Source organism: Mesoplodon densirostris, chromosome 9 (genome assembly GCF_025265405.1).
Source record: "Mesoplodon densirostris isolate mMesDen1 chromosome 9, mMesDen1 primary haplotype, whole genome shotgun sequence".
Taxonomy (NCBI): domain Eukaryota; kingdom Metazoa; phylum Chordata; class Mammalia; order Artiodactyla; family Ziphiidae; genus Mesoplodon; species Mesoplodon densirostris.
Genome location: NC_082669.1, coordinates 39,035,509 through 39,058,609, shown reverse-complemented (window position 1 = coordinate 39,058,609; position 23,101 = coordinate 39,035,509). Strand labels below are relative to the sequence as shown.

Below are 23,101 nucleotides of genomic sequence, written 5' to 3'. Positions count from 1 at the left end.
AGGTCTGTTCTGGAACGATTAGAGTTTTCTGAAAAACAGTGTGAATTACAACCAGCTGCTCCCTGGCTCTGCAAGTCTCCCATGCTGTGCCATTTTGTTAAGTCCGATAACAATAGTTATTTTGCCCCATTGAGACAAGTTGTCTCGGGCCACTTCTAGCTCTACCGGAAACCACTTCTTCCATCGGGGATTTACAAATGAAACTGTTGTTAAAGGAAGCTTTTCAGGGCAGCCGAGGAGCCTCCTCATAAGGATCATGGTTGGGCAGAGGCCAGGTTTTTTTTTTTTTTTCTTTTCTGCAAGGAGGTTGCACTTGGCTGGGGACATATTTATATTTTAGAAATATACATGCTGGCTTTTAGTCTCATTAAAACAACACAGGACAGGCGTGAATTTCTGCCCATGTTTATATTGTAGTCAAGTTCTCTAAAAAATAAAATCCCTAAGGGGATATTATATGGTGTTGCTTAACTTCCTTATAAATTTATATTCTGAATTTACTATTTGGTAATGTACATATGTCTCAGATCTAGTAGAAACAAAGAATATTCAGGATTTGTATCGTTCTGTATTTAACTTTTGCTTTAAAAACATTTTCGTTACTAGCGCAATAGATTTTTAATATGCAGAACAGTCCGGTATGTACATATTTTAAACCCAGTCAAGCGTTTTCCGTGAGGTTGGAGAGCCAAGTGTTTAGAAATTGCTTTGGAGCCATTCTTCTCCGACAAGCATCGGCCTGTCTCTCCTCGCACCCCAGGTTGTGATATTAATGGCGCAGGTTTGAAACGTTTAACTGCATCACCAGCCACTTGTGTGCAATTTCCCCAAAGCTGTCTGAGCTTTATTGACAACACTTTGGTAAATTATGTGTGACTTTCCTAAGAGTTGGTGTAGCTCATTTAATTCATATTAATTGATTTTTAGGCTCCCGTTGATTAATTGAACCTGGTTCATCTCGTACAGAATGCAATAAATAATCATTAAAATGCGGGAGATGTGACTCCACAAATTAAAAAGGGAACTACTTCAGAAGTCAGGACAAAATGGAAAGAAGGTCTAGTGGGGGGTTCTCCAGGAAGTCTTCAAAGTAGAGTTGCTCAATTTTTTGTTTGTTTCCAAATGAGAATACATATAATCATACTATTTTTCTCCCAGGAGCAGTGACTTTTATACCTTATCCTCCAGTTTGTTTCCACATGAGTTCTTATAAAACTGTATTTCTCAGTTTAACTTTTTTTTTTTCAGTGACTGTTGGTTTTCTTTGGCTGACGTTTAGCTTGAAGGCAACACCAAAAATACTTCTCCGAGTACTGTGTCTCAATTTCTCCATTTTCTCTTGCACACGCTTGATAAACATCAAGTCGTGAAAAGCAGTGCTTGTGTTGCATCTTGGCTTTTGGGTTTGGTATGTGGAGCACATATAAATCCTTTGGCCTACTTGGCAAGAGGAGGTTACTAAGCTGGAAGGTTTCTTGTCATCTCTCCAATCCCATGGACATCTCTGAAAGACTAAGTTTTCCTAGAAACTAAGCTGTTCTGGCTTTTAGAAAATAAATACTGCATAATTTCGCTGATTTTTCTTCTTTTATAAATTTGCATTTTTGTTTTCATTTGAGAGAATTTCATGTGAATTGCCATGTGTATGTTTCAGCCCCTGGATAAAGATTCTATTAGCCTCTTCATGGCACACGTTCACACTAGCGTAAACGAAATGAGTACCAGGTATTACCAGAATGAGAGAAGACACAACTATACCACCCCAAAGAGTTTTCTGGAACAAATATCACTGTTTAAGAACCTGTTGAAGAAGAAACAAAATGAGATATCCCAGAAGAAAGAGCACTTGGTGAATGGCATCCAGAAGCTAAAAACCACAGCCTCTCAGGTATGACCAGGGTATGTTACTACTGAGTGAAATCAGTACTCCTAAAATTAAAAAATACCTTTGCTTTTGAAGCAGCATTTTAACCTACTTGTATAAAATGCATAGTGCTAAAATTTACAGTTTAATGATACAGAGAACACACAGTTCCTGCTTTCCTAAGGCTGAAAAGGGATCAGCCAGTTACACTATCACAGCTGGTTTGGAGAGAGCCCTTCGGTTGTTGGCCTGACTCCGTGCCGGGCAGTGTCGAGATGTTGAACGGAACAGGCACAGCTGGCTCCCCTGTCCTCTTCCACTGCTTTGATGCTCTGGGCTTATCATCAGGAACTTTGTCACAGGACAATGGAAATCAGATCCCTCTTGGTCTCAGATTCTCAACCCCCAGTAAAGGCAGCATTTCCTGGCCGATGCTGTGATAAAGGGTGTTGTGATTGGGGTCCCTAAGTGTAGCAGTCTTCTCTGGCCTTGGTCTCTGATCTGCTCCCTTTAGCCACTATCTCTCTTAGGTGAAAGTAACCAGTGTTGCTTTCATCCTCAACCATAACGCCTCCACTACCTTGAAGGACGGCACCTCTAACCTCCTGGAGTCAATCAGGAGGGAATTTTCATAGGATGTTAATCATGTGTGGGTCTGCACACATATTATCAGATTTTATGGTTAAAAATCAAACAAGTTTATGAAGTAGATGTTCCTACTGAAATTTTACACATGAGGCTTCAAGAGTTGAAGGCCACAGAGCCCATGAGTTTTGAGTTGGAGCCCAGATCTTTGTAAAGCCCATAGTTCCAAGCTGCCTCTCTGTGACTGGTAAAAGAAATTAGAATAAGAGAAGACAAAGACTTTGGAGATGGGCCAGCCAGGCTCTAGAGCTAGAGGAAAAAAACAATCCTCACTGGTGGTCACCTCAAGGCCAGAAACTCCCAGGGCCTTTTCAGAGTATTTGTCATCAGGTTGTACAGCCATATGCTTTTCAAGAAATTGGGCCAGTTTTCCCCCCAAGAGTACTGGCGGCCCATCCATGCCTAGGCTGGAAATGAGACAAAACCTGGTTGGGGGAGTGTATGTTGGTGACTTTCACCCTGAAGGACTCTCTGGCCATGTCCTTCAAGTATGTCTGAAGGCCAGAGCGTCACTTGCCTCTTTCCCCCTTCATTTCATTCACCAGGAATGGCTCTTTGGTGAAATACTGTGATCTGTGCTGAGCAGTGAGTAGATGGACCACGATTGGGAAAGAGAAACTGGAGTGAGGAGGTTTCCACGACAGTTTCCAAGACTGAGTGTTGCAAAGAATAGTTGCTGGAAAACCCCCAAAGAACATATTCTTATATGTGCATCTTTTCCTTCACTTTCCAAGAATGTCTTTCTTTGCTCTCTCTTTTTATATATGTTTTATCTTACTCTTTTTGCCTTCTTTCTCTTTCATTTGTCTTCCCTCTCCCTGTCCCTCCAGTTCCATCTCACTTGAATCAAAACCCTTTTCCCTAGTAAAGACTTTTTGCTAGGAGTCCTGTTAAGCTAAAAGTGGAAGAGATCTGTTTCCCAGAGCATTTATGTCCCTCTGAATGATGACCCAAAATGAGCCTGTTGACTTTGCCCCAGGAAATGACAGTGTTGGCTAAATTGAACTCAGTACCGGTGGGGCCTCTGCCACACTGCGAGAGTTTTCTCCCCAAATGACAGAGACTAAAGCACGGGGAGTAACGTCCTGGTTCATCTCAGTGGTGGCAGCATCTCAGTCACAGAGAAGAAGAAGAGAAAGTCTGTGGTTTCCTGACAGTCATCTCAGTTGTGTGTTGTTGAGCTGGGGGTTGGGGAGAGGAAGAAAGAAAGGGGGTGTGTGCCATGTTCACAGCTGTTTGGGGTTTCCTTATTCTCCCTCGGCTATAAACAATAGGCAGAAAGTCTGAGAAGATACACAAGGTCTTGATGGAAGGACTACTGATGATTTCTGGCCATTAGGTGTTTGTGCATGTGGTTGGAATATCTAATAGCACCTTAAGAGTTTTTAAAATCAATTTATTATGAAGAGCAAGCATAGTCTCCTATGTGGACAACCAGAAAGCCTGACACTGTAAGATCAGGTGGTGTGCAGAGCAAGATGTCTTCATCTTGGAGCGTGTGCCCTTACAGCAGTCCCGCAGAGCTGGATATCCATGCTGTCTGAAATATGTCCAAACCGTAGCGCTGTTCATGCATTGCAGCAAAGCCCTAAACCCCTTCTTTAGCCAGGTAGCCCCTCTACATATTTAGCGTAGGTCATAATAGAGAGCCCAAGTGAATTCTCTTCATCCGTAAGGCTCGCATCCAGGGCTTGAGTTGCTTTGGATATTTCAGACTTAACAGCTTCCTTAGAGACTGAAATCAGGGCTTAAAATAAGTTTCCTCCTAATCTCTTGGATGATGATTTTGATTATGGCCTAACATGTGACTAGAGAGAAGCAAACATCACTGTGCACTGTGACCCTGAGTTCATAGAGAGGCTAAAAAAATCAGTCTTAGCTTAAACTCTAGTAGTACAGGTAGCAGTCACAGTACCAGCTGTGCCTTTTAGGGTAGAGTGTAAATAACCCATGTTGGCCGGGGAGGTTACAGGCATCCTTGGATATAGCAGTGAAGTGTGGTTCCACAAGTTGAAATTCCTGAAGTGTTTTTAGCAATGGAGTCAAAATAAATGGTTGTGATTGTTTTTGTGATTAAAAAAAACCCCACACAAACAGTAATATTTATACCCCACAGGGGGCATGAGTGACACATGCTCGGGTGACATGTGCTCAGGTGGGGACAGCTGGTGGTGCTTCCCTGAGCTGAGAAGATAAATGTCTTGTTGGTGCTGACATAAGTTAATGACTTTTTCCGCAAAACCATCGGAAAACATTATTCTGTTGATTCCTGTGTTTAAAAAAAAAATGCATTTTTTTAAAACACAGGGGCTGCATTTTTTCACATGGAATTAAAGTCAAATCAGGGTAGAAAAAGAACCAAGATAGAAATTGCTAGGCATCCCTGAATTCACTTAAAAATATAAGCTATATCTGATGTTTGCTGTTATTGACACAGGTTTCTTCAAAGTCATGACTTTTCCTTTAGGTAGGGGATCTGAAAGCCAGACTTGCCTCTCAAGAAGCTGAGTTACAACTGAGAAATCACGATGCTGAAGCTCTGATCACAAAGATCGGGCTTCAGACGGAGAAAGTGAGCCGGGAAAAGGCCATCGCGGATGCCGAAGAGAGAAAGGTCAGGCTAATTCCACCATTTAGAGTACAGAGCTATATTTAGCACAAAATAAACCTTTGTAGGTGAACAGTTTTGAACAACTTCCTCTCCAGGGAGCGTAAAATCTAAAGAATTATTATAGTTACACATGTAACAGCATTTCACACCATGATTACCACTTGACCTTTCTTTACATTATGCATTTTCCCAACCTTTTAGCTCTTTTAATGATATGAAAGAACAATAAATACTGAGCTCATTCAAGCATATAATGGATGTGGATCTTGAACATCAGGCCTATTTGTAATACAGTAAAGGTCAGGAAGTCACCTCGGAGGTTTCAAAAGCTTTTCAGTTTTTAGGCAAATTGAACAACTCAATTGTTAACAAAGCCCATTCCATCACTTTGCAAGATGGTTTTCGAATTTTGCATTTTAATAATACAACTTGAGTTTATTATTATATCCTAAGCTAAATTTGTTCTTTTTCAGTCAGTGGAGGCCCTGGCATTCTGTATGATGTTTTATTGTTGGAAACAATTACTTTTAAGATTATATAGCTTCTGCTTTCTTTGTACTTGGGTTTCCAGTAGTTCTGAAATAAATATAAGTTATATTAACATCTTCTCTTACCAAAACTTCAGCTACAAGTAGAAGGTATTTTATTTTTGTGTATCTCACTTCCCAAAAGAACTATAGCAAACAGAATGATTACTAAATATTTGTTTAAAAATTGAATGACTGTGTATGTGCAAGGTCAGTTATCTTATTTTAGGCAAAAGATTATAATCAGGGCTTAGTTAATTAAAAATGTAAATTATGAGTCACATAGCCTCTGAATCAGTAGCCATTATGCTATTATTCTGCATTAACGATATGAGAAAATATTTGTTTTTCCAGTGATGTTGCCCTTCATTAATAGGCAGTTGAGTTGTTTTCCTTTTGTTGTAATGTGTATTGAGCATGTTTGCCTTTAGCTTGTGCAACTAAAGACTTTAAAAGCATATTGAAAGTCAAAATGCTAAAAAAATGATTTTTTTAAAAAACTTATTTTTGAAGTTAAAGATAAGGCATGTTTGGCATGGCCAAGCAGCAAGTAATTCCTAATTCTGGTAATAAATATTTCCATTGAGTTTCAGATAAGTGGAAGATATCCTTAAAAGTATATTTTTATATTAAGTAATTAGGTGTCACACATGGTGTGATTATCATAAGCTAATTCCACCCAGGGGATGTTTTTCAGGCATTACACAAATTTGTGATACTCCAATAATTAGTATATCATAACCCATCTCTACAGATCTTAAAATATGACAAGTACTCTGGAGGACTTTTCACATTTTTGCATGTGAATTTCTAAGGCAAAATTATCCTCACAAAGGGGGAAAGATGTTTTAGCAAATCAGAACTCATCTGACAGGTTGTTTCATGAAGTTCTCCAAACATGGAAAGGACACATAGTATTTTGTGTATCTAATCCATACCAAGAAATAAAAATAATACTTAAAATTATTTTCATTTTATCCATGAGGCTTAATTTAGTTATAAATAACAAATATTGTCTGAGCACCTATTTTTTGCCTGGCACTTTTCTAGGTTCTTGAGGATATATGTATATGATATGCAAGGTGCCTGCACGTAGCTTACATTGTAATTGGAAAGACAGGAGACTAGTGACATGTTGATAGACAAGGTATTTTGGGTTAGCGATAGGGCTATGATGAAAGTCCAATGAAGTTATGGTGGAAAGAACTCTTAAGTTGGTGGTCCTGGAAGGAGAATCTATTTGTAATTAAACTATGTAGAGTCAAGGAATTAATCAAGACCAAGTATGTGCTATGGGCTCACATTGGTCATATGTTCATCAATGTGCTAGATTCTAGGTGGTTATTAAAAAAGGGTGTATATGGTCTCTGTGATTCTATGAAATTGGGGTCTCAAGATTTAATACATAAGAAGTAATTAAAAAGTAAAAAAAGTACGTTGCCACATTTAATATGGCTAAACAAATATTGGGGTTTAGAGGCTGCCTTGCTGTGCATCTTGACAACCCATGTAGAGAAGCTGGTTGAAATTGTTGCTTCAAGTTTATAAAATCATTGAGGGCTATTCAAATCATGGGCATTGCCAGCAGTGACTTCAAGTAACAGAAGCACCATTAAGCTTGTGAAAATTAGATCTTCCATCTTTGTTTCACTTATCAACTCCAAATTCTAAGGATCCTCTGATCCCTTGCAAACTGCTTTCTTTGTTGAATAGTAATCCTCATGAGTGAAAGTGCCTTCCAAATTGCAGAGCTCATATAATCTCTTCAAAAGGTGGACATCCACCCTGATTTTGAATGATCTTCAGTTTTTTAATGTTTCTTTTCTAAAGATGGGTGGGGCTGAATTCTGGAGGACCATCAGGAATTTCTTAAAGACAGGTACTTGTTAGCTAAAGCTACCATAACAAAATATCAGGGACTGGGAGGGTTAAACAACAGAAATTTATTTTCTCAGCGTTCTGGAGTCTGGAAGTCCAAGGTCAGGGTGTTGGCAGATTTGATGTCTCCAGAGGCCTCTCTCTCTCTCTCTGGGCTTGCAGACAGCCACCTTCTCTCTGTGTCCTCATACGTCCTTCCCTCTGTGCGCACACCCCTGTCAACTCTTGTGTGTTACCAGATTTCCTCCTCTTATAAGGACATTAGTCAGATTAGATTAAGCCCCACCCTAACAGGCTTGTTTTAATTTAATCATCTCTTTAAAGGCCCTCTCTGTAAATACGATCACATTCAGAGGTCCTGGGGTTAAGGCTTCAACCTGAGAATTTTGAATGGACACAGTTCAGCCCAAAGCAAGCAGTTATTGTGACTTTATCCTCTTGTGACCACCACTAAATTTCATGAACCATCTGCAAGGAGCTTTTGACTAGCAGAGGGCAGAAAAATTCTGGTATACCCAAGAATGGGACTGTCTCCAAATCTGCTTTAACGGACGATGGTAGAGGGAAAGCACATACTCTAAGCCATCTGTGTAGCTCTTCCACCTTCTCCAGGTTGGGCCTCACTAACCAGTCCCCAGGAACCTTGTTTGGGATGGGGGAGAGCAGAGGAAATTGCACAGTGAGGCTTCCCAAGTCCCTGAGATACAAAGCATTTTCACAACTCTAGTGTAGTTGCACTTAGGGTGAGAGTGATTGGGAATAAGAAATAAGTTGACCAACCTAGAGTATTTTTTTCATTTGCATTTGTGGGGTTTTAGTTATTAAATGTTCTAGATTGCTCTGCTTGTCAAAATTACCCAAAGGAATAATACTCCATTAACAGTAAAGGAGTTAGAGGGAGAAGACTCTATGACCCCCAGTCTCATAGAAATAGCATTTAGAAGAAATATTCTCTAGGTATTAAAAAACTATGATCCTGAGTCCAGTTTAAAATGATGTTGTTACAAATGGGCACAAACAGCATGTGTAGATTTAGTATATCCTTAAGGAAAATAAATAAGCCTGATGTAATAACTCACTCAAGTACAGTCTCTGTTTCATCCGTAGCAGTATTCTCCAGCGTATTGAAAATATATAATAGTATCCTTAGAGTTTTCATGGTCCATTCCTGGCAGTTTTGAGGATTGTGGTTTTAGAGCAGTTCTCTGTAAGCATGCAGAGTTTCCTTACAGATGTTAACCGTAGCCCGTATGTATTGGCCGGAGGTCACATATCTACCATGGACCAATTATGCTCATAAAAGGTGCAGTACATAGCAAAATAACGGTTAATCAGGAGAAGGGTAATTACTGCTAATAAAGCTGTGGTAGACAACAAAATTTGTTGTGAGCAGTGTTTACGTTTATGGGTACAGTTTTAAACCTGTTCAATCCAAACACATCTGAACAAATGCACTTTTGTTCACACATGATCATTCGCAATCCTCATCACATCAGCAACCATCTCATATGCTGACTGGATCCTGGTGCCCAGCGCCACAGCTTTGAAAGTCACATTTCTGCTGAGGACATAGATTTTCTTCTTCCTGGACATTCGAGTTCTATCAGTGTTCTAAAGGGAGGAGGATAGAAACCCCAAAGGTTCTCATTTTGGCTTGGTTCGAGTTTACCAACATGGCTTCCCTATATCCATATTATATGTGTTCATGCCAGGGGGCTAATGCAAGACCCTCTTTGGCATGTGAATAGTGTCCCTGGACCCTCAACAGTAGAGCGGACAGCAAACATCACGGTCCCATTGCCAAAGACAGACCTGGGTTGTTGCAGCTGTAGTTTCTTACCAGGTCCTTAGAGAAACCAAGAATTAGTCTTCATAAAATTTTTTTCTATGATTAAGCATGCATGGGATAGAACAATATCTTCTAGCCAATTGAACAAAAAAGCTTCACATTTATTCTTAAAAATTAGTTAACATGGCCTTTAGGTAATGTAAATGTGAGTAATCAGGTAATATAGGCAAGCTAAATGTAAGGAAAAATGAGAGAATTTTAGCAAAAATATTTTGTGGTCTAGGTTACTGAGCCAGCTTGGATTCTCACTTGTTCAGGACTCACTGAAAAAGAAAACTGAAGAACAGAGGAATTGCTTAATCTTGCATTTATTATTAATGGCACCTTGTAATTAAGATAGAGGCTGTCTTGGAGCATTTTGATATTTGATTGCATTTGTGTTGTGTGTTTTGTGTGTGTGCAAAGCTTTGTGTATACACTGTGCCTGAAGGGAAGTTAGTCTCTACAACAAATTCCTCCCCTGTTCAAATACAGATGAATTATTGAACAGGGCCTCGGAGGCAGCCTACATTTTTCAGTAGAGATACCTGAGATGATAATTTGTGTATATGGGTTTCTGTGTTTTTCCTCTTTGATTAGGTGACAGCTATTCAGACTGAAGTGTCCCAGAAACAGAAGGAGTGTGAGGCCGACTTACTGAAGGCTGAGCCCGCGCTGTTGGCCGCGACAGCTGCTCTCAATACACTCAACAGGGTAAGGATGGTTCCTTGGCTCAGGGTTTCCTCAAAATAATATTTGGAGGTTATTAGAGTTTGAATAACTGAACTAAAGGTGAAATTCATGCAACCAAAGAGTTTTGAAAAAGGAAAGAAAGTCCCATTAAATGTTACAGTTGAAACAAATATTTGAGGTCATCATTCTAGTTGACCTTCCTTTCCCATCCGGGAGTTTGTCCTTCTTCACCCCAACAAGCGGTCTCCTTTTGAATACTTCCAGTGCCATGCAGTTTATACTCTTATGAAAGGCAGTTCTATTGTTAGCAATTGGATTCGGCCCAAATCCAGTGATTCATATTATGTGTCACTTTAAGAACCAAGTGAAGGATTCTCTATTTCCTCTGGATATAAAAAAATAGTGTTAATGAGAGACCCTCAGGAAAAGAACAACAAGCTGGAATCAAAGACATCTAGGTTTGACCTACACCGTTTTTCCTGGCTTCACGTTATTAGCAAAACCTCACTGAGCATTCAAATTCTCATAAGAGAAAATAATCTGTGATGGTCAGAAGGAGAGATGGAATTATGGGCAATGTCATTCTAAGAGCCCACAGCTAGTCTTGCCCCTGGGTTCTACTAGGCCTCTGGGGTGAATCCTAGGGCATTACTAGGCCTGAGGATCTTAAATTCAGCTTCAAAGAGGAAAGGATCCAGACTTTCACTGCTCTTCAAAGAAATATTCAATTCATTTCTCTAAGTATTCTTTTGAAGGAAGTAATTTTGACTGTGAACAGCGAATGATTATCTTCATGGATGTTTCTTATAGTATTACCATAAAGCTGAACAATTTAAAAGAACATAAATATACCATGATGGAAGATTGATTATTCTGCATTCAAATATCCTGCTGCCATTAAAATTATATTGTTGAATCCTAGCTAGCAACAAAATGTTCATGATGTATTAAGTGAATGAAGCAGATTATAAAATAGGATTTAGTGTAACTTTTTTTTATAAGAATATGTTTGTGCATAGGAAAAAATTGGGAAAAAAAGAGTAATAGTAACTGATTATTTCTGGGTGATGGAATTTTGTGTTTTCCTCTTTCTGAGCACTAGAATGTTTATTTTCTTCTTTGTGCTTTGCACTGGCAACTTTTCCTCTGAAGATATTATTATTTACTCAGTCAAAATAAATGAATATCACTTAAATGTAAAGCTCAGTATATTTATAAATGATGAAAGAATCTTGGTTACCCAGCTTTCAATTAGCATTAGCATATTTTGTTTTTGCTTTTGCTCTTATTTTCACACCCTTTCTGTTCTTTGCAGTCATTTCCCAAATAAATAGCCAGTTTATGGTAATGGAGGAGAATCAGATTCAACATTTGATGAGGTTTTATAAGCAAGAGTGTATAATATAGCTCAGGAAATTTCACAGGAAATCCTTTTTAAAAAAACATATATAATGAACCTACATATACTTCTTATAGATACTAATTCTTGCTCCAAAGTATTTGTCCTGATACTGGTGATTTATCCCATTAATACCATCTGTTGAGTAAATCAAGATTCTGACCTGCAGAGGTTAAGGAGGAAGGCAGAAAGGAGGTTCAGCCTATGCGGGTATCTTCCCAGTTGATAGTCATTATAATGTAATAGAAGATGTTTTTTGTGCATGTAAAGCAGAAGAACAAAACTAAGAGACTCTGAACTAAGGGACTCTGTTTCTGGGAGGGCCTGGTTAAAAGGCAAATATATTCCATAGGTGGGATAGACCCATAAATACCTTAAAACCTATATGCTTATGAAATTCCCTGGACTCAGTGTGCAAGGCTCTGCAGGACTGGTAGGTAGATCAGGCAGATAAATTTACTTGGAAGCCAGAAAGGGCAGTGATGTTTCCCAAGTACCAGAAAAGCGCCCAGCAAGAACTGAGCCTCCTGGAGTTCCACGGTGGTGGGACCCCCGGGTGGGTGGCAAAAACTGCCCAACCGAGACTGGTGTGAAAAGGAGAGGGTGGAAAAGACCAGCCACTGAAGACCAGCTTGATGACCTAACAGCTGGTCTTGAGAAACCAGACCTCTCCTGGTCTTGATAGTGTGTGTGCTTTTTTTCAGGTCAATCTCACTGAGCTGAAAGCCTTTCCCAACCCTCCAAATGCAGTTACCAACGTTACTGCAGCCGTGATGGTCCTTCTGGCTCCCTGGGGCAGAGTGCCAAAAGACCGGAGTTGGAAAGCAGCTAAAGTCTTCATGGGAAAGGTATCAGGCAGCCCGGCAACATGAAAATCCTAACAATTTCTCTGTTCAGTTCTGTGGTTATACTTGACAGCAGGGGTGGGGGAAGGATGGACTGGGAGTTTGGGATTAGCAGATAAGAACTATTATATATATATAGAATGGATAAACAGCAAAGTCCTACTGTATAGCACAGGGAACTATATTCCATGTCCTGTGATAAAGCAAAATGGAAAAGAATACAAAAAGAATGTATATATACATATAACTGAGTCACTTTGCTGTTCAGCAGAAATTAACACAACATTGTAAATCAACTATACTTCAAAGAATAAATTTTTTTAAAAACATACAATTTGAGGAGAAAGAGGAAAACTATAAAATTCCCAACTCTTTAAAAAAAATCATCTTCATATTTGCTAAGTGTAATCTGCTGTATGTTCTCTAGACTTAGAATTTTTGTTTGCCAAATTGGAGATTAGCATAGGGTTGTAGCACACCTAAGTCAACACCAGCAACCATTGGAAGGTTGCTAATTATTTTCAAAATTATGAAAGCAGTTAGGTGTAGGAGGGAGAAAATTACATGGATTTTTTATGCTGGAAAAATGTTACTAATGTACAAGAAGGTGAAGCAAAGGGATTTTGGGGTATGTGTTTTTCTTTTTCTTTTCTGCCTTTCTTTTCTTCAAAATGTGAATGCCTCCTGTGCAGGGACTGAATATTTTACCCTGGGATAGAAGGGATTTTAAAAGTGTCCATTGCTAATTCTAACTTTATACTCTAAAGACTGAAAAAGTCAAACAGTGGGATAAATGGAGCTTGCCAATTTTGCCTTTGTAATGTGAGTCCTAAAAGCTGATTTTAACTTTTGATCTTGGAATTTTCTCTGCAGCCCAAATGGCTCATTGCAATAAGTCTTTTTGCCTTACAGGTGGATGATTTTTTGCAAGCGTTAATTAACTATGACAAAGAGCACATTCCAGAGAACTGTCTAAAAGTGGTGAATGAACAGTATTTGAAAGACCCAGAGTTCAACCCAAACCTGATTCGGACCAAATCTTTTGCAGCAGCTGGTCTCTGTGCCTGGGTCATCAACATCATTAAGTTCTATGAGGTATATCAGTTGTGATTAGATGGTTTACGGGTGTTATTCAGGAAGGGCCGTACATGTATTAATTTCTAGGCCAGCAAAAAATGTAAAATAATTTAATATTATCTGAATAAGATAAAGTTCTAAGAATGAGACATGAAAGTGTCAGATTAAACAGAATTCTCTACAGGAGGATATTTGAAACGTTGGAAACTATCTTTTTTTAGGGTAGAGTGAGTAGCTTTTTTAAAATTAATTACTTGATTTACTTTATTTTTGGCTGCGTTGGGTCTTTGTTGCTGCATGCAGGCTTTCTTTAATTGCGGTGGGAGGGGCTACTCTTCGTTGCGCTGCATGGGCTTCTCATTGCAGTGCCTTCTCTTGCTGCAGAGCACGGGCTCTAGGCCCGCAGACTTCAGTAGTTGTGACACGCGGGCTCAGTAGCTGTGGCTCGTGGGCTCTAGAGCACAGGCTCAGTAGTTGCAGCCCACGGGCTTAGTTGCTCCGTGGCATTTGGGATCTTCCTGGACCAGGGTTCGACCCCGTGTCCCCTGCCTTGGCAGGCAGATTCTTAAATCATTGCACCACCAGGGAAGCCCGAGTGAGTAGCTTCTTTAGATCAAATAGCAGCAATTAATTTGGTTTGATTAGATAAAAGCATGTTGGGTAGATTAATTATATTTAGTTAAAATATTTCAGTTGTTGACTTGAAACAACTGCAAGTCTAAATTCATGTTTAATTAAAGTTCATCCCTGCTCTCAAAGCAAAAATTTACACCAGCTACAGTAATCTTAATGAGATGAGGAAATAACCTTTTGGGGGCTTTAGTGTTTTAATGACAAATGCATTTTTGATGGTATACAGTCTAATCTAAGGTTTGTACTTTCGGGCAGTATAGAGATAGGTGATCATTTTATTTAGTCATTTATTTATCAAATACTTGTCTGTCGGTTATGTCCGAAGAACTTTGCAAAGGACTAGATGTAAAAAGGGAATAGTACATGGCCCTCCACTGGGAGGAACTGTCTCATTTTTGCCTTGGAAGGTTGTGTGTTATACTCAAAGATGGAATTGCTGAGGAAATGCCAGTGTCATTCCTAGAATGATTTTCAGAAAATTGGATTATGTCCTTTACACGGGAGACCCACAGGAATAGGACCCTGTCAGTCTCTCCCTTTAGTGGAAGCCTGTATCCGGCAAGAGTGCAGACAGATCACAGCTGATGGGCAGCCTCTCCCCGTAATGCCACACCTGACCTCTGTGCTGGCCTCACACCCTAGGTGAAAAGATGAGCCCGGAGCTAGACCGTGGCTGTGTTCTATGTCACTTTGCTATAAAATAGGAAATAAAATTTAATTTCCTTTCTCTCTCCCCAACAGGAGAATAATTGATCCACTCAAATGCTTGAACCACTCATTCAAATAACATTTAAGGTAGCCAGGAACTTAGAAAAGAAAGTGTGGTTAATACTGGGTGAGAACATCTCCCACATTCCTTTCTGGGTTCAGAGAATTTCTCTACACAGCTTTTCTGCCTTAAAGGCTAGACCTGATCCCCCACCTTCAGCTGTCGTTCCTATACACTACAATTTCTGATGATATGAGGATTATCTCCAAATTTTATGAAAAACTAATTTTAGTATCTTAACTGTATTCGACGTGTATAGCATTTTATGCAAGTGCTTGTAACTCTAATGTCCAGAATAAATGAATAAACAATAGAAAGCTTAGAGGACTTGGAAGGCTGTGTGGATTTTTGTTCTGCCATTAGGTAGTACCATGGCTAAGAATAAACACCAAATTTCTAGGTCACATAGAGATTTTAATTGTAAAGCTTCCAGCAAATGTAAGACTGAATGATTACTTGTCTTTGCCATCTTTATTACCCTGTGAAACAACCCCCACGTGGCTTTTCAGGTCTACTGTGATGTGGAGCCCAAACGGCAAGCATTAGCCCAAGCAAACTTAGAACTGGCTGCAGCTACTGAAAAACTAGAGGCTATCAGGAAAAAGCTGGGGGTAAGTGCAGACTCTTAACACTGAAGAAGTTCCCAAGACATGGAACCCCTCACCACCTTAGGATCCCACTTTCAGAGAGGGCCACCTCTGAGACCTACCAAACAGGAAGGAATTTGACCTTTCATGGATGTATTCATTTATATTCTACTTCAGTACATATTCCTTATCTGCTGTATGCTGGATACGGAGCTGGAAAAGTGGGAACTTTGATGGTTTCTGCACTTAAGAAACTTTCATGGTCTGGTAGTAGAAAGAGTGTAGCCCACAGAGATTAAAAAGCAAGGATTCTGGAACCAAAGTGCCTGGGTTTGTATCCAGGCTCCAGTATTTACTGTTTTGCCCTGCACAAGTTAGTTAACCTCTCTGAGCCTCTTTTTTCTCAACTGTGAAGGAGGTATTATAATAGCATCCACTTCTTAGGATCGTGAGGATAAAATGACAGTAGTTCATATTGAGAATTTAGTAATCAATATGAATTCATACCGAGAATTTAGTAATCAATATGAATTCATACCGAGAATTTAGTAATCAATATGAATTCATACCGAGAATTTCGCATGGTACCTGGCATATAGTAAGTGCTTAGAAAACACTAACTACAAATATTATCACCATGACTATTTTTACAAATACATAACCAGTCATTGTATACTTATAACCAGTGTTATAAGTATATATGTGACTATATCTAGAATGCAGTAGGAGTGCCAAAAAAGAGCCCAGAGAAATTAAAGTTTTATAATGAAGGTGTACTTGACATGAGCTGTGCAAATTCCTTGCAAATCACCAGGATAACTAGGTCAGGAAAGGTATTCCTGGTAAAGAATGAAAAATAGAGGGAAGAAGCAGTTGGTAGACTTGAAGAGTCCTAGTAGGCCAGATCCCGAAGATGGGTGTCTGGGGGAAGGTTAGGAATAGCAGGAAGTAATGGTGAGCAAAAGCAAAAGGTGAGCAAAAGCCTTCTCTGCCTTTCGTGCTGCAGAATTTAAATTTTATCTGACCTGTAGTATTGGGCGTTGGAAAGATTTTAGTACGTTAATGACTCACTTTTCATCGACTGAATGGAAGCTGGAGGGAGGGGGTCTAGCTGCAGAAAGACAAGTTAGAAGCACTGCAGTGGGTCCTGTTAGGGCCTCAGCTAAGGCAGGAGCAGCCACAATGGAGACGGTGAGATAGATTCAAGGCTGCTGACAGGATAGAGAGGGAGGGGGAGGCGTACAGAATAGAGATGATGAGTTGGAGGTGCCTGACAAGGTAGCATACAGTAATGCAGTCAGAGTGATAAGGTTGTGTAACCCTGGCAACTTAGGGAAATCCTCAGAGCTTCAGTTTCTTAACTGTAACATAGTGATAATAACAGCTAACTCTCAAGGTGGGCATTTATGACTTTTGGCTCCCCAGAATCCAGTCTACCTACTTTGGGTGATAACAGCCTGGTTTATCTCTGGGGAATTATCTTTCCTCATTGGATACACTCAGGTAGGACTTTGACCAAGGGTACATTTTCCTGTCATGGCTGATGACTAGGTATGTGGTCCAAGTTTTGCCGATTTGATTCCCCCCACCCTGACCCCCAGCCCTAGAATTTGAATCATCAGCCAAAGAATAAAACTGAAAACAGAGTTCATGCATTGTAGAGACAGTGTCCAGTTGAAACTTTCCAAGAGTTGCTATTCCCAAGTCTCTCTGGAGCTCCGGGAGCCTATGTGTAGTTCTCTGCCTTTCCCTTCCTTGGAAGAGTTCCCCCATTTTGAGGAAGTTCCCTTTAGCCTAAATTAGCTGGAGATGGTTTCTGTTGCTTCCCATCTATAAATTCTGGTGGATCGAGATGCTCTTCAGTGTGCTGTACACAGTTGACGCTTCATAAATGTTTGTTCCTACTCTCTTTGTGTAGAAAACCCAAGTGAAGATGTTTGGGGTTAGAACTAGAGTTTGAAAGAGAAGCCTGGCTCAGCAACATAGATTTGGGAGTCGTTGGTGTGAAGATCATGTGTGTAGAGAGGTGGTCCAATGGGAGTGCAAAGAATAAGGAGCAGTGGGAGCTGAGGGCAGACCTGAAGGAGGATGCTCCCGTCTTGGAGGAAATCCTGCCATGGGTCTCTGAGCAGGTGAACTCCACCATCACTGCCCCTGGGCTCTGGTGCTCACAGTGGCCAGGCAGCCAATCCCAGCTTCTTATAGAACAGGACTTGAGCTCGGCCTGATTACGTCTAGGGCCACTACTGTCGACAACGACGACAGCTGATTTAGACAAATTTAGGAAAAACATATTAATTTTATTAAATTTAGCTTCATTCATTGGTCAAAGCTCTCACTGTTAACTTGACTAAGACCTTTAGAAAAATGTTGTCATCTATTATTAATGGCTTTATGTAAATATCAGAAGCAAGTTAATGGTCATGGAAAAATGATGAGAATGCTCATGTGTGATTCTAAAGTTAAGACTTTCTGTGGTTGTGGAACTAGTCATCTTTTGGACACAGGCTGCAACGAGCTGAAAAGAACTGCTCACCTCAGTTGATTTCAAAGACCAACAGTAGAAGCAGAGGTTCTTATATCAATAAGCTGCAAAACTAAGTTTGCAAACACAGGGAAAAGAAGACAGAGTAACAACAGCAATGTCTTTATGTAGATTGGTCCCTTCCATCCCCCTTCCAAGAATGGATTTCCAGAGAGTAGTTATTAATGCAACAGAATCTCTGGCTGCATTTCCCTCCAACATTCAGTTAGATGGTAGTAATGTGTCAGTGTTCATGTCCTGGTTTTTTTGTGGGGTTTTTTATTCTTTATTTATTTATTTATTTATGGCTGTGTTGGGTCTTCGTTTCTGTGCGAGGGCTTTCTCTAGTTGCAGCGAGCGGGGGCCACTCTTCATCGCAGTGCGCGGGCCTCTCACTATCGCGGCCTCTCTTGTGGAGCACAGGCTCCAGACACGCAGGCTCAGTAATTGTGGCTCACGGGCCCAGTTGCTCCACGGCATGTGGGATCTTCCCAGACGAGGGCTCGAACCCGTGTCCCCTGTACTGGCAGGCAGATTCTCAACCACTGCGCCACCAGGGAAGCCCCCATGTCCTGGTTTTGATGGTTATATTGTGGTTGTATAGGAGAATGCCCTTTGTAGGAAGTACACTACACCCTGAAGTAAAAAAAAAAAAAAAAAAAAAAAATTCTCTATGAAGACTGGTCATGCCAAAGTCAACGACAAACTCTGCATAGATTCTTTCTGTTGGTACACAGTCAAACCAAGGTGTGAGCCCAGGTAAAATGACGTTTTTTGCTAGCTTTGCTTTCATCTCCTTCAGCCTCTCTTTTCTCCTCCCTTATGGGCTTTCCCTCCTTCTCGTCTTATGCCTCCTGTTGCCGTCTCACCTAGAAAAGCAGGGCTGTGTCTCTCAGCACTTATGCTGTGATGGAAATGCATTCGTTAACCAGTATTAGTCTCTTTGTTTTTGTTCTTTCAAGTCTTTATCTCTAGTTTCAGACTAAAAGGTGGCCTCATATTGAAGGTTGAGTAGAAAAAAACAAACTGCTGAGCTGGAGGGGAAGAAAGGCCATCTTGTCTTTCAAACATACAGGGCCTAAGAATGGCCATGAAAAAGTCCAAATTCGGGCTTTTTAGGGTAGTGCTTCTCAAAGTGTGTTCTCTCGACTGGTAGCAGCATCAGTGTTGCCTGGGAACTTGTTAGAAATACAGACTCTCAGACCCACCTCAGACACACTGAATGAGGAACTCAGGCAGGGAGGCCAGGAATCTGGGTTTGATCAAACCCTCCAGGTGGTTCTGGTGCACACTTAAGTTGGAGAACACTGGTTTTTAGGGTGTCTGGTGGGCTGAGGTGTTCAGGCTAAGCCCCTCCTTCCTCACTCCATTTACTTCTAGAACCTGAAACGCCAGGGCCTGTCAGGAACCGTGAAGGGACCAAGCTTTTACCCTACTCACAGGCTGCCAGGTTACCTGCCACAGTTTCATAGATGCTGGTAGAAGATGTGAGACACGGGACGCGTGGGTCAGAGAGCAGAGGCCTTGTTACCCACAGCACGGCGAGCAGCACGAGCCGCGTGCGTGCCTCAGCTCCCTTGTCTGCCACTTCCCGTGGGAGTGACGCACAGTGGACCCGCTGAGGCCGTTCACAGTGGGTTTGTGTCACAGCTGAGGAATCCCAAGCTTAGAAAACGCCCCATATAAAGAAGGCAGTGAGTAAAGCTGCCCAACCTTTGCCCCACAGGGAAACATCTCTTTAGTATTCTGGTCAGGTAGCAAATCTGTCCTCTGCCCTGAAAGAAACACTGTCTCTATTTCCTAAGCCTATTTGCTGTGCGAACATCTTGCAGAAGATAGTCCAGAACAAGAGCTGTCAGTGCCTCTTCACAAGAGGCAGAGAAACAAGGGCAAGAGCCTGTGGTCTCCCAAGACCCAGCTCCCCTTCCCAACTTTACCAAAGGAACCAGTATAACAGTTTGTACCTTAGTTCTGTGTATATTTAGGTCAACCCTATGAATTGGGTAACATTATTGTTTCCATTTTTTAGATGGTGAAAGTGAGGCATAGAGAGCTTAAGTAGACAGCCCACCTTGAGGCTGCTTAGCTGATAGCAGAGTCCAAATATGAACTTGGGTGTCTGATACCAGAGTCTACGTGAGCTTCTGTGTTTTATAAAACCACAAGTACTTTCAGTAACCTAAAATATACCTCCAGGTATTATTCATTTTTATCTGACTTCTAACCGTTGATGTGTAAAATCTCCTCCATTTCTCATAAATTTGACCTATTTCGGCTGTAAACCTTAAATATGACATACACTTTTTTCTTTTTTTAATTAATGATATAAATTTAATAATAATGTAATAATTGGGTCATTGACAAATTGCGGCAGTCTCTAAATTATAAATATGGTTCGTGCTACAAGTTTACTTATTAAAGTCTCTTGGAATTTTGCATGTATTTACAAAAACAATGTTATAAATCTTACTTAGGGTTGTTAGAACTTGCAGGTAGCAAGGTGATATAGCAAGGAGTCTCCTAAGTACTTGATATCTTAGTCAAGGCTTTTTTGGCTATACATAATAGAAACCCACATAGCAAACCTTAAGCCAAAAAGGAGACCAGGATGACTCATGGGACTCTGAGGTAAAAAAGTGTATGACTAGGTCTCAGGAGGCATGAGATCCAGGAAATGGGAAGCTGCCGTGAACGTGTTTAGGGCTGTGTGACTTCTCATTGTGCTATCTTTTCATTCTTTCTTGTTCTCAGGAATGGTTTCCCCTGCTTTCCCATGCCCCTGGTGGAAGATGGTCCCTCTCTAAATGAACCCCTCCAAAATGTACACATCTTCCTGGGTCTTACGATGCTAAAGACAGTGACATACTTCTGAGTTTCAGTCCCAAGTTTCCAGAAGAGAAAATCTGGTTGGCCAAGCCAGGTCAGGTTGCTGAGGTCTAAAGGGGGTCTTTGTTGCCTGAGTTATAGATCACTGAGAAGTGGAAAGAGTCAGTAGGTAGAGAAGCAGAAGATGCCCCTCATCCCTAATAAAGACGGAGGGTGAGGTGTAGGTACAAGAGAGGGGACAGGGCACGAAGGTGTGCTTGAGTCAGCAGGGCACATCACCCTGGTCAGTGTCTACACTCTGCCCAGTGCAGGAGGAAGGCGAGAAAACTGCCTGGTAGCCCTGATACATTTCTTCCCTAATGTGTGTGCTCTCAGGGGCAAAAGTCAAAGGAGGGAAAGAGGCTCGTTTCATTTACCTTCAGGTAGTAGGTGTTTCAAGACGATTGTAATGTTTGCACTTGATCTACAAATGGCTCACGAGTTAATTTTGACTCTTCTTTTAGGATTTGGATCGAAATCTGAGCAGACTCACAGCTTCATTTGAAAAAGCAATAGCCGAGAAAGTCCGGTGTCAAGAAGAGGTGAACCAAACCAACAAAACTATCGAACTGGCTAACAGACTTGTCAAGGAACTTGAGGCAAGTTATCCTTTTCTTCCAAAATTCTAACTGAAATATTCAGAATCAGCTTTGGGGGATTTTGTCTTTATTTGTGGTCAATAAGGACTAACTAAACATGGAATCAACAACAAAGGGGAATAATCATCATTCACACTGTAGTTCTAACTTACCGAAAGGAATAAGTGATGGATTCTGTGTGTTTTTCAGTGTGTAGCCATGGACTCAGTGGTTTACCTAAGATCTTTTATAAACTCAGGGCAGCTGTTAGATAACAGAGGTCTGAATCTTTTAGTACACATTTGCAATTGAGTTCTACCAATAAAACATTACCTCAAGCTAAGCCTGCTTGGTTTATTGGTTTTCTTTGACATCTTTTTACAGGTGACTGATATGCTAATGTTAATAGTTATTCTATTAAATAAAGATTTTTAAAATCTCATTAACTTTCTCCTCTTTGAACATGAGTGGTAGAAGAACATATAGCCCTTGACATCAGTAAGTCACAGATCTTTTTGCTCTCCCATGTCTATTATATTCAGACAGTGGAATAGTATTTGACCATAAAAAAGATTGAATTACTGATACATGCTGCAACATGGATTAACCTTGAAATATCATGCTCAGTAAAAGAAGGCAGACACAAAAGGCCACATGTTTTATGATTCCATGTATAGTAAATGGCCAGAATAGGTAAATCTATAGAGACAGAAAGTAGATTGGTGGTTGCCAGGGATTGGACAAGGGGGCAGGAGTTTGGGAGTGACTGCTAATGGGAAAAGAGTTTCTCTATTGTGTGAGGGAAACATTCTAAAATTACTAGGGATGATGGCACGGATCTGTAAATATATTAAAAACCACTCAGTTGAATACTTGAAAGGATGAAATTCATGATATGTGAATTAAATCTCAATAAAACTGTTATTTTTTATTTAAGTGCTACCTAAAAATATAGAACTGCACTATTAGAAATGCATTTACTAGTATTTTGTTGAGGATCTATGTTCATCAGTGATATTGCCCTGTGGTTTTCTTTCTTTGTGACATCTTTCTCTGGTTTTGCTATCAGGGTGATGGTGGCCTCATAGAATGAGTTGGGAGTGTCCCCCCCTCTGCTATATTTTGGAAGAGTTTGAGAAGGATAGGTGTTAGCTCTTCTCTAAATGTTTGATAGAATTCGCCTGTGAAGCCATCTGGTCCTGGGCTTTTGTTTGCTGGAAGATTTTTAATCACAGTCTCAATTTCAGTGCTTGTGATTGGTCTGTTTATATTTTCTATTTCTTCCTGATTCAGTCTTGGAAGGTTGTGCTTTTCTAAGAATTTGTCCATTTCTTCCAGGTTGTCCATTTTATTGGCATAGAGTTGCTTGTAGTAATCTCTCATGATCCTTTGTACTTCTGCAGTGTCAGTTGTTACTTCTCCTTTTTCATTTCTGATTCTATTGATTTCAGTCTTCTCCCTTTTTTTCTTGATGAGTCTGGCTAATGGTTTATCAATTTTGTTTATCTTCTCAAAGAACCAGCTTTTAGTTTTATTGACCTTTGCTATCATTTCCTTCATTTCTTTTTCATTTATTTCTGATCTGATCTTCATGATTTCTTTCCTTCTGATAACTTTGGGAGTTTTTTTGTTCTTCTTTCTCTAATTGCTTTAGGTGTAAGGTTAGGTTGTTTATTTGAGATGTTTCTTGTTTCTTGAGGTAGGATTGTATCGCTATAAACTACCCTCTTAGAACAGCTTTTGCTGCATCCCATAGGTTTGGGGTCATCATGTTTTCA

At 40.3% G+C, this 23,101-nt stretch overlaps 1 protein-coding gene across 3 annotated transcripts in view; it reads left to right on the top strand.

Moving 5' to 3' along the window:
• The window catches only part of DNAH11 (dynein axonemal heavy chain 11), a 313,208-nt gene that overhangs the window by 203,890 nt on the left and 86,217 nt on the right, over positions 1 to 23,101 (top strand). For all 3 annotated transcript variants that reach the window (XM_060108331.1, XM_060108329.1, XM_060108330.1), the window contains 7 exons: positions 1,655 to 1,888; positions 4,977 to 5,123; positions 9,954 to 10,067; positions 12,150 to 12,293; positions 13,203 to 13,385; positions 15,279 to 15,380; positions 21,210 to 21,344. In XM_060108331.1, coding sequence (XP_059964314.1) covers positions 1,655 to 1,888; positions 4,977 to 5,123; positions 9,954 to 10,067; positions 12,150 to 12,293; positions 13,203 to 13,385; positions 15,279 to 15,380; positions 21,210 to 21,344 — 1,059 coding nt within the window. The remainder of the gene's footprint in view (positions 1 to 1,654; positions 1,889 to 4,976; positions 5,124 to 9,953; positions 10,068 to 12,149; positions 12,294 to 13,202; positions 13,386 to 15,278; positions 15,381 to 21,209; positions 21,345 to 23,101) is intronic.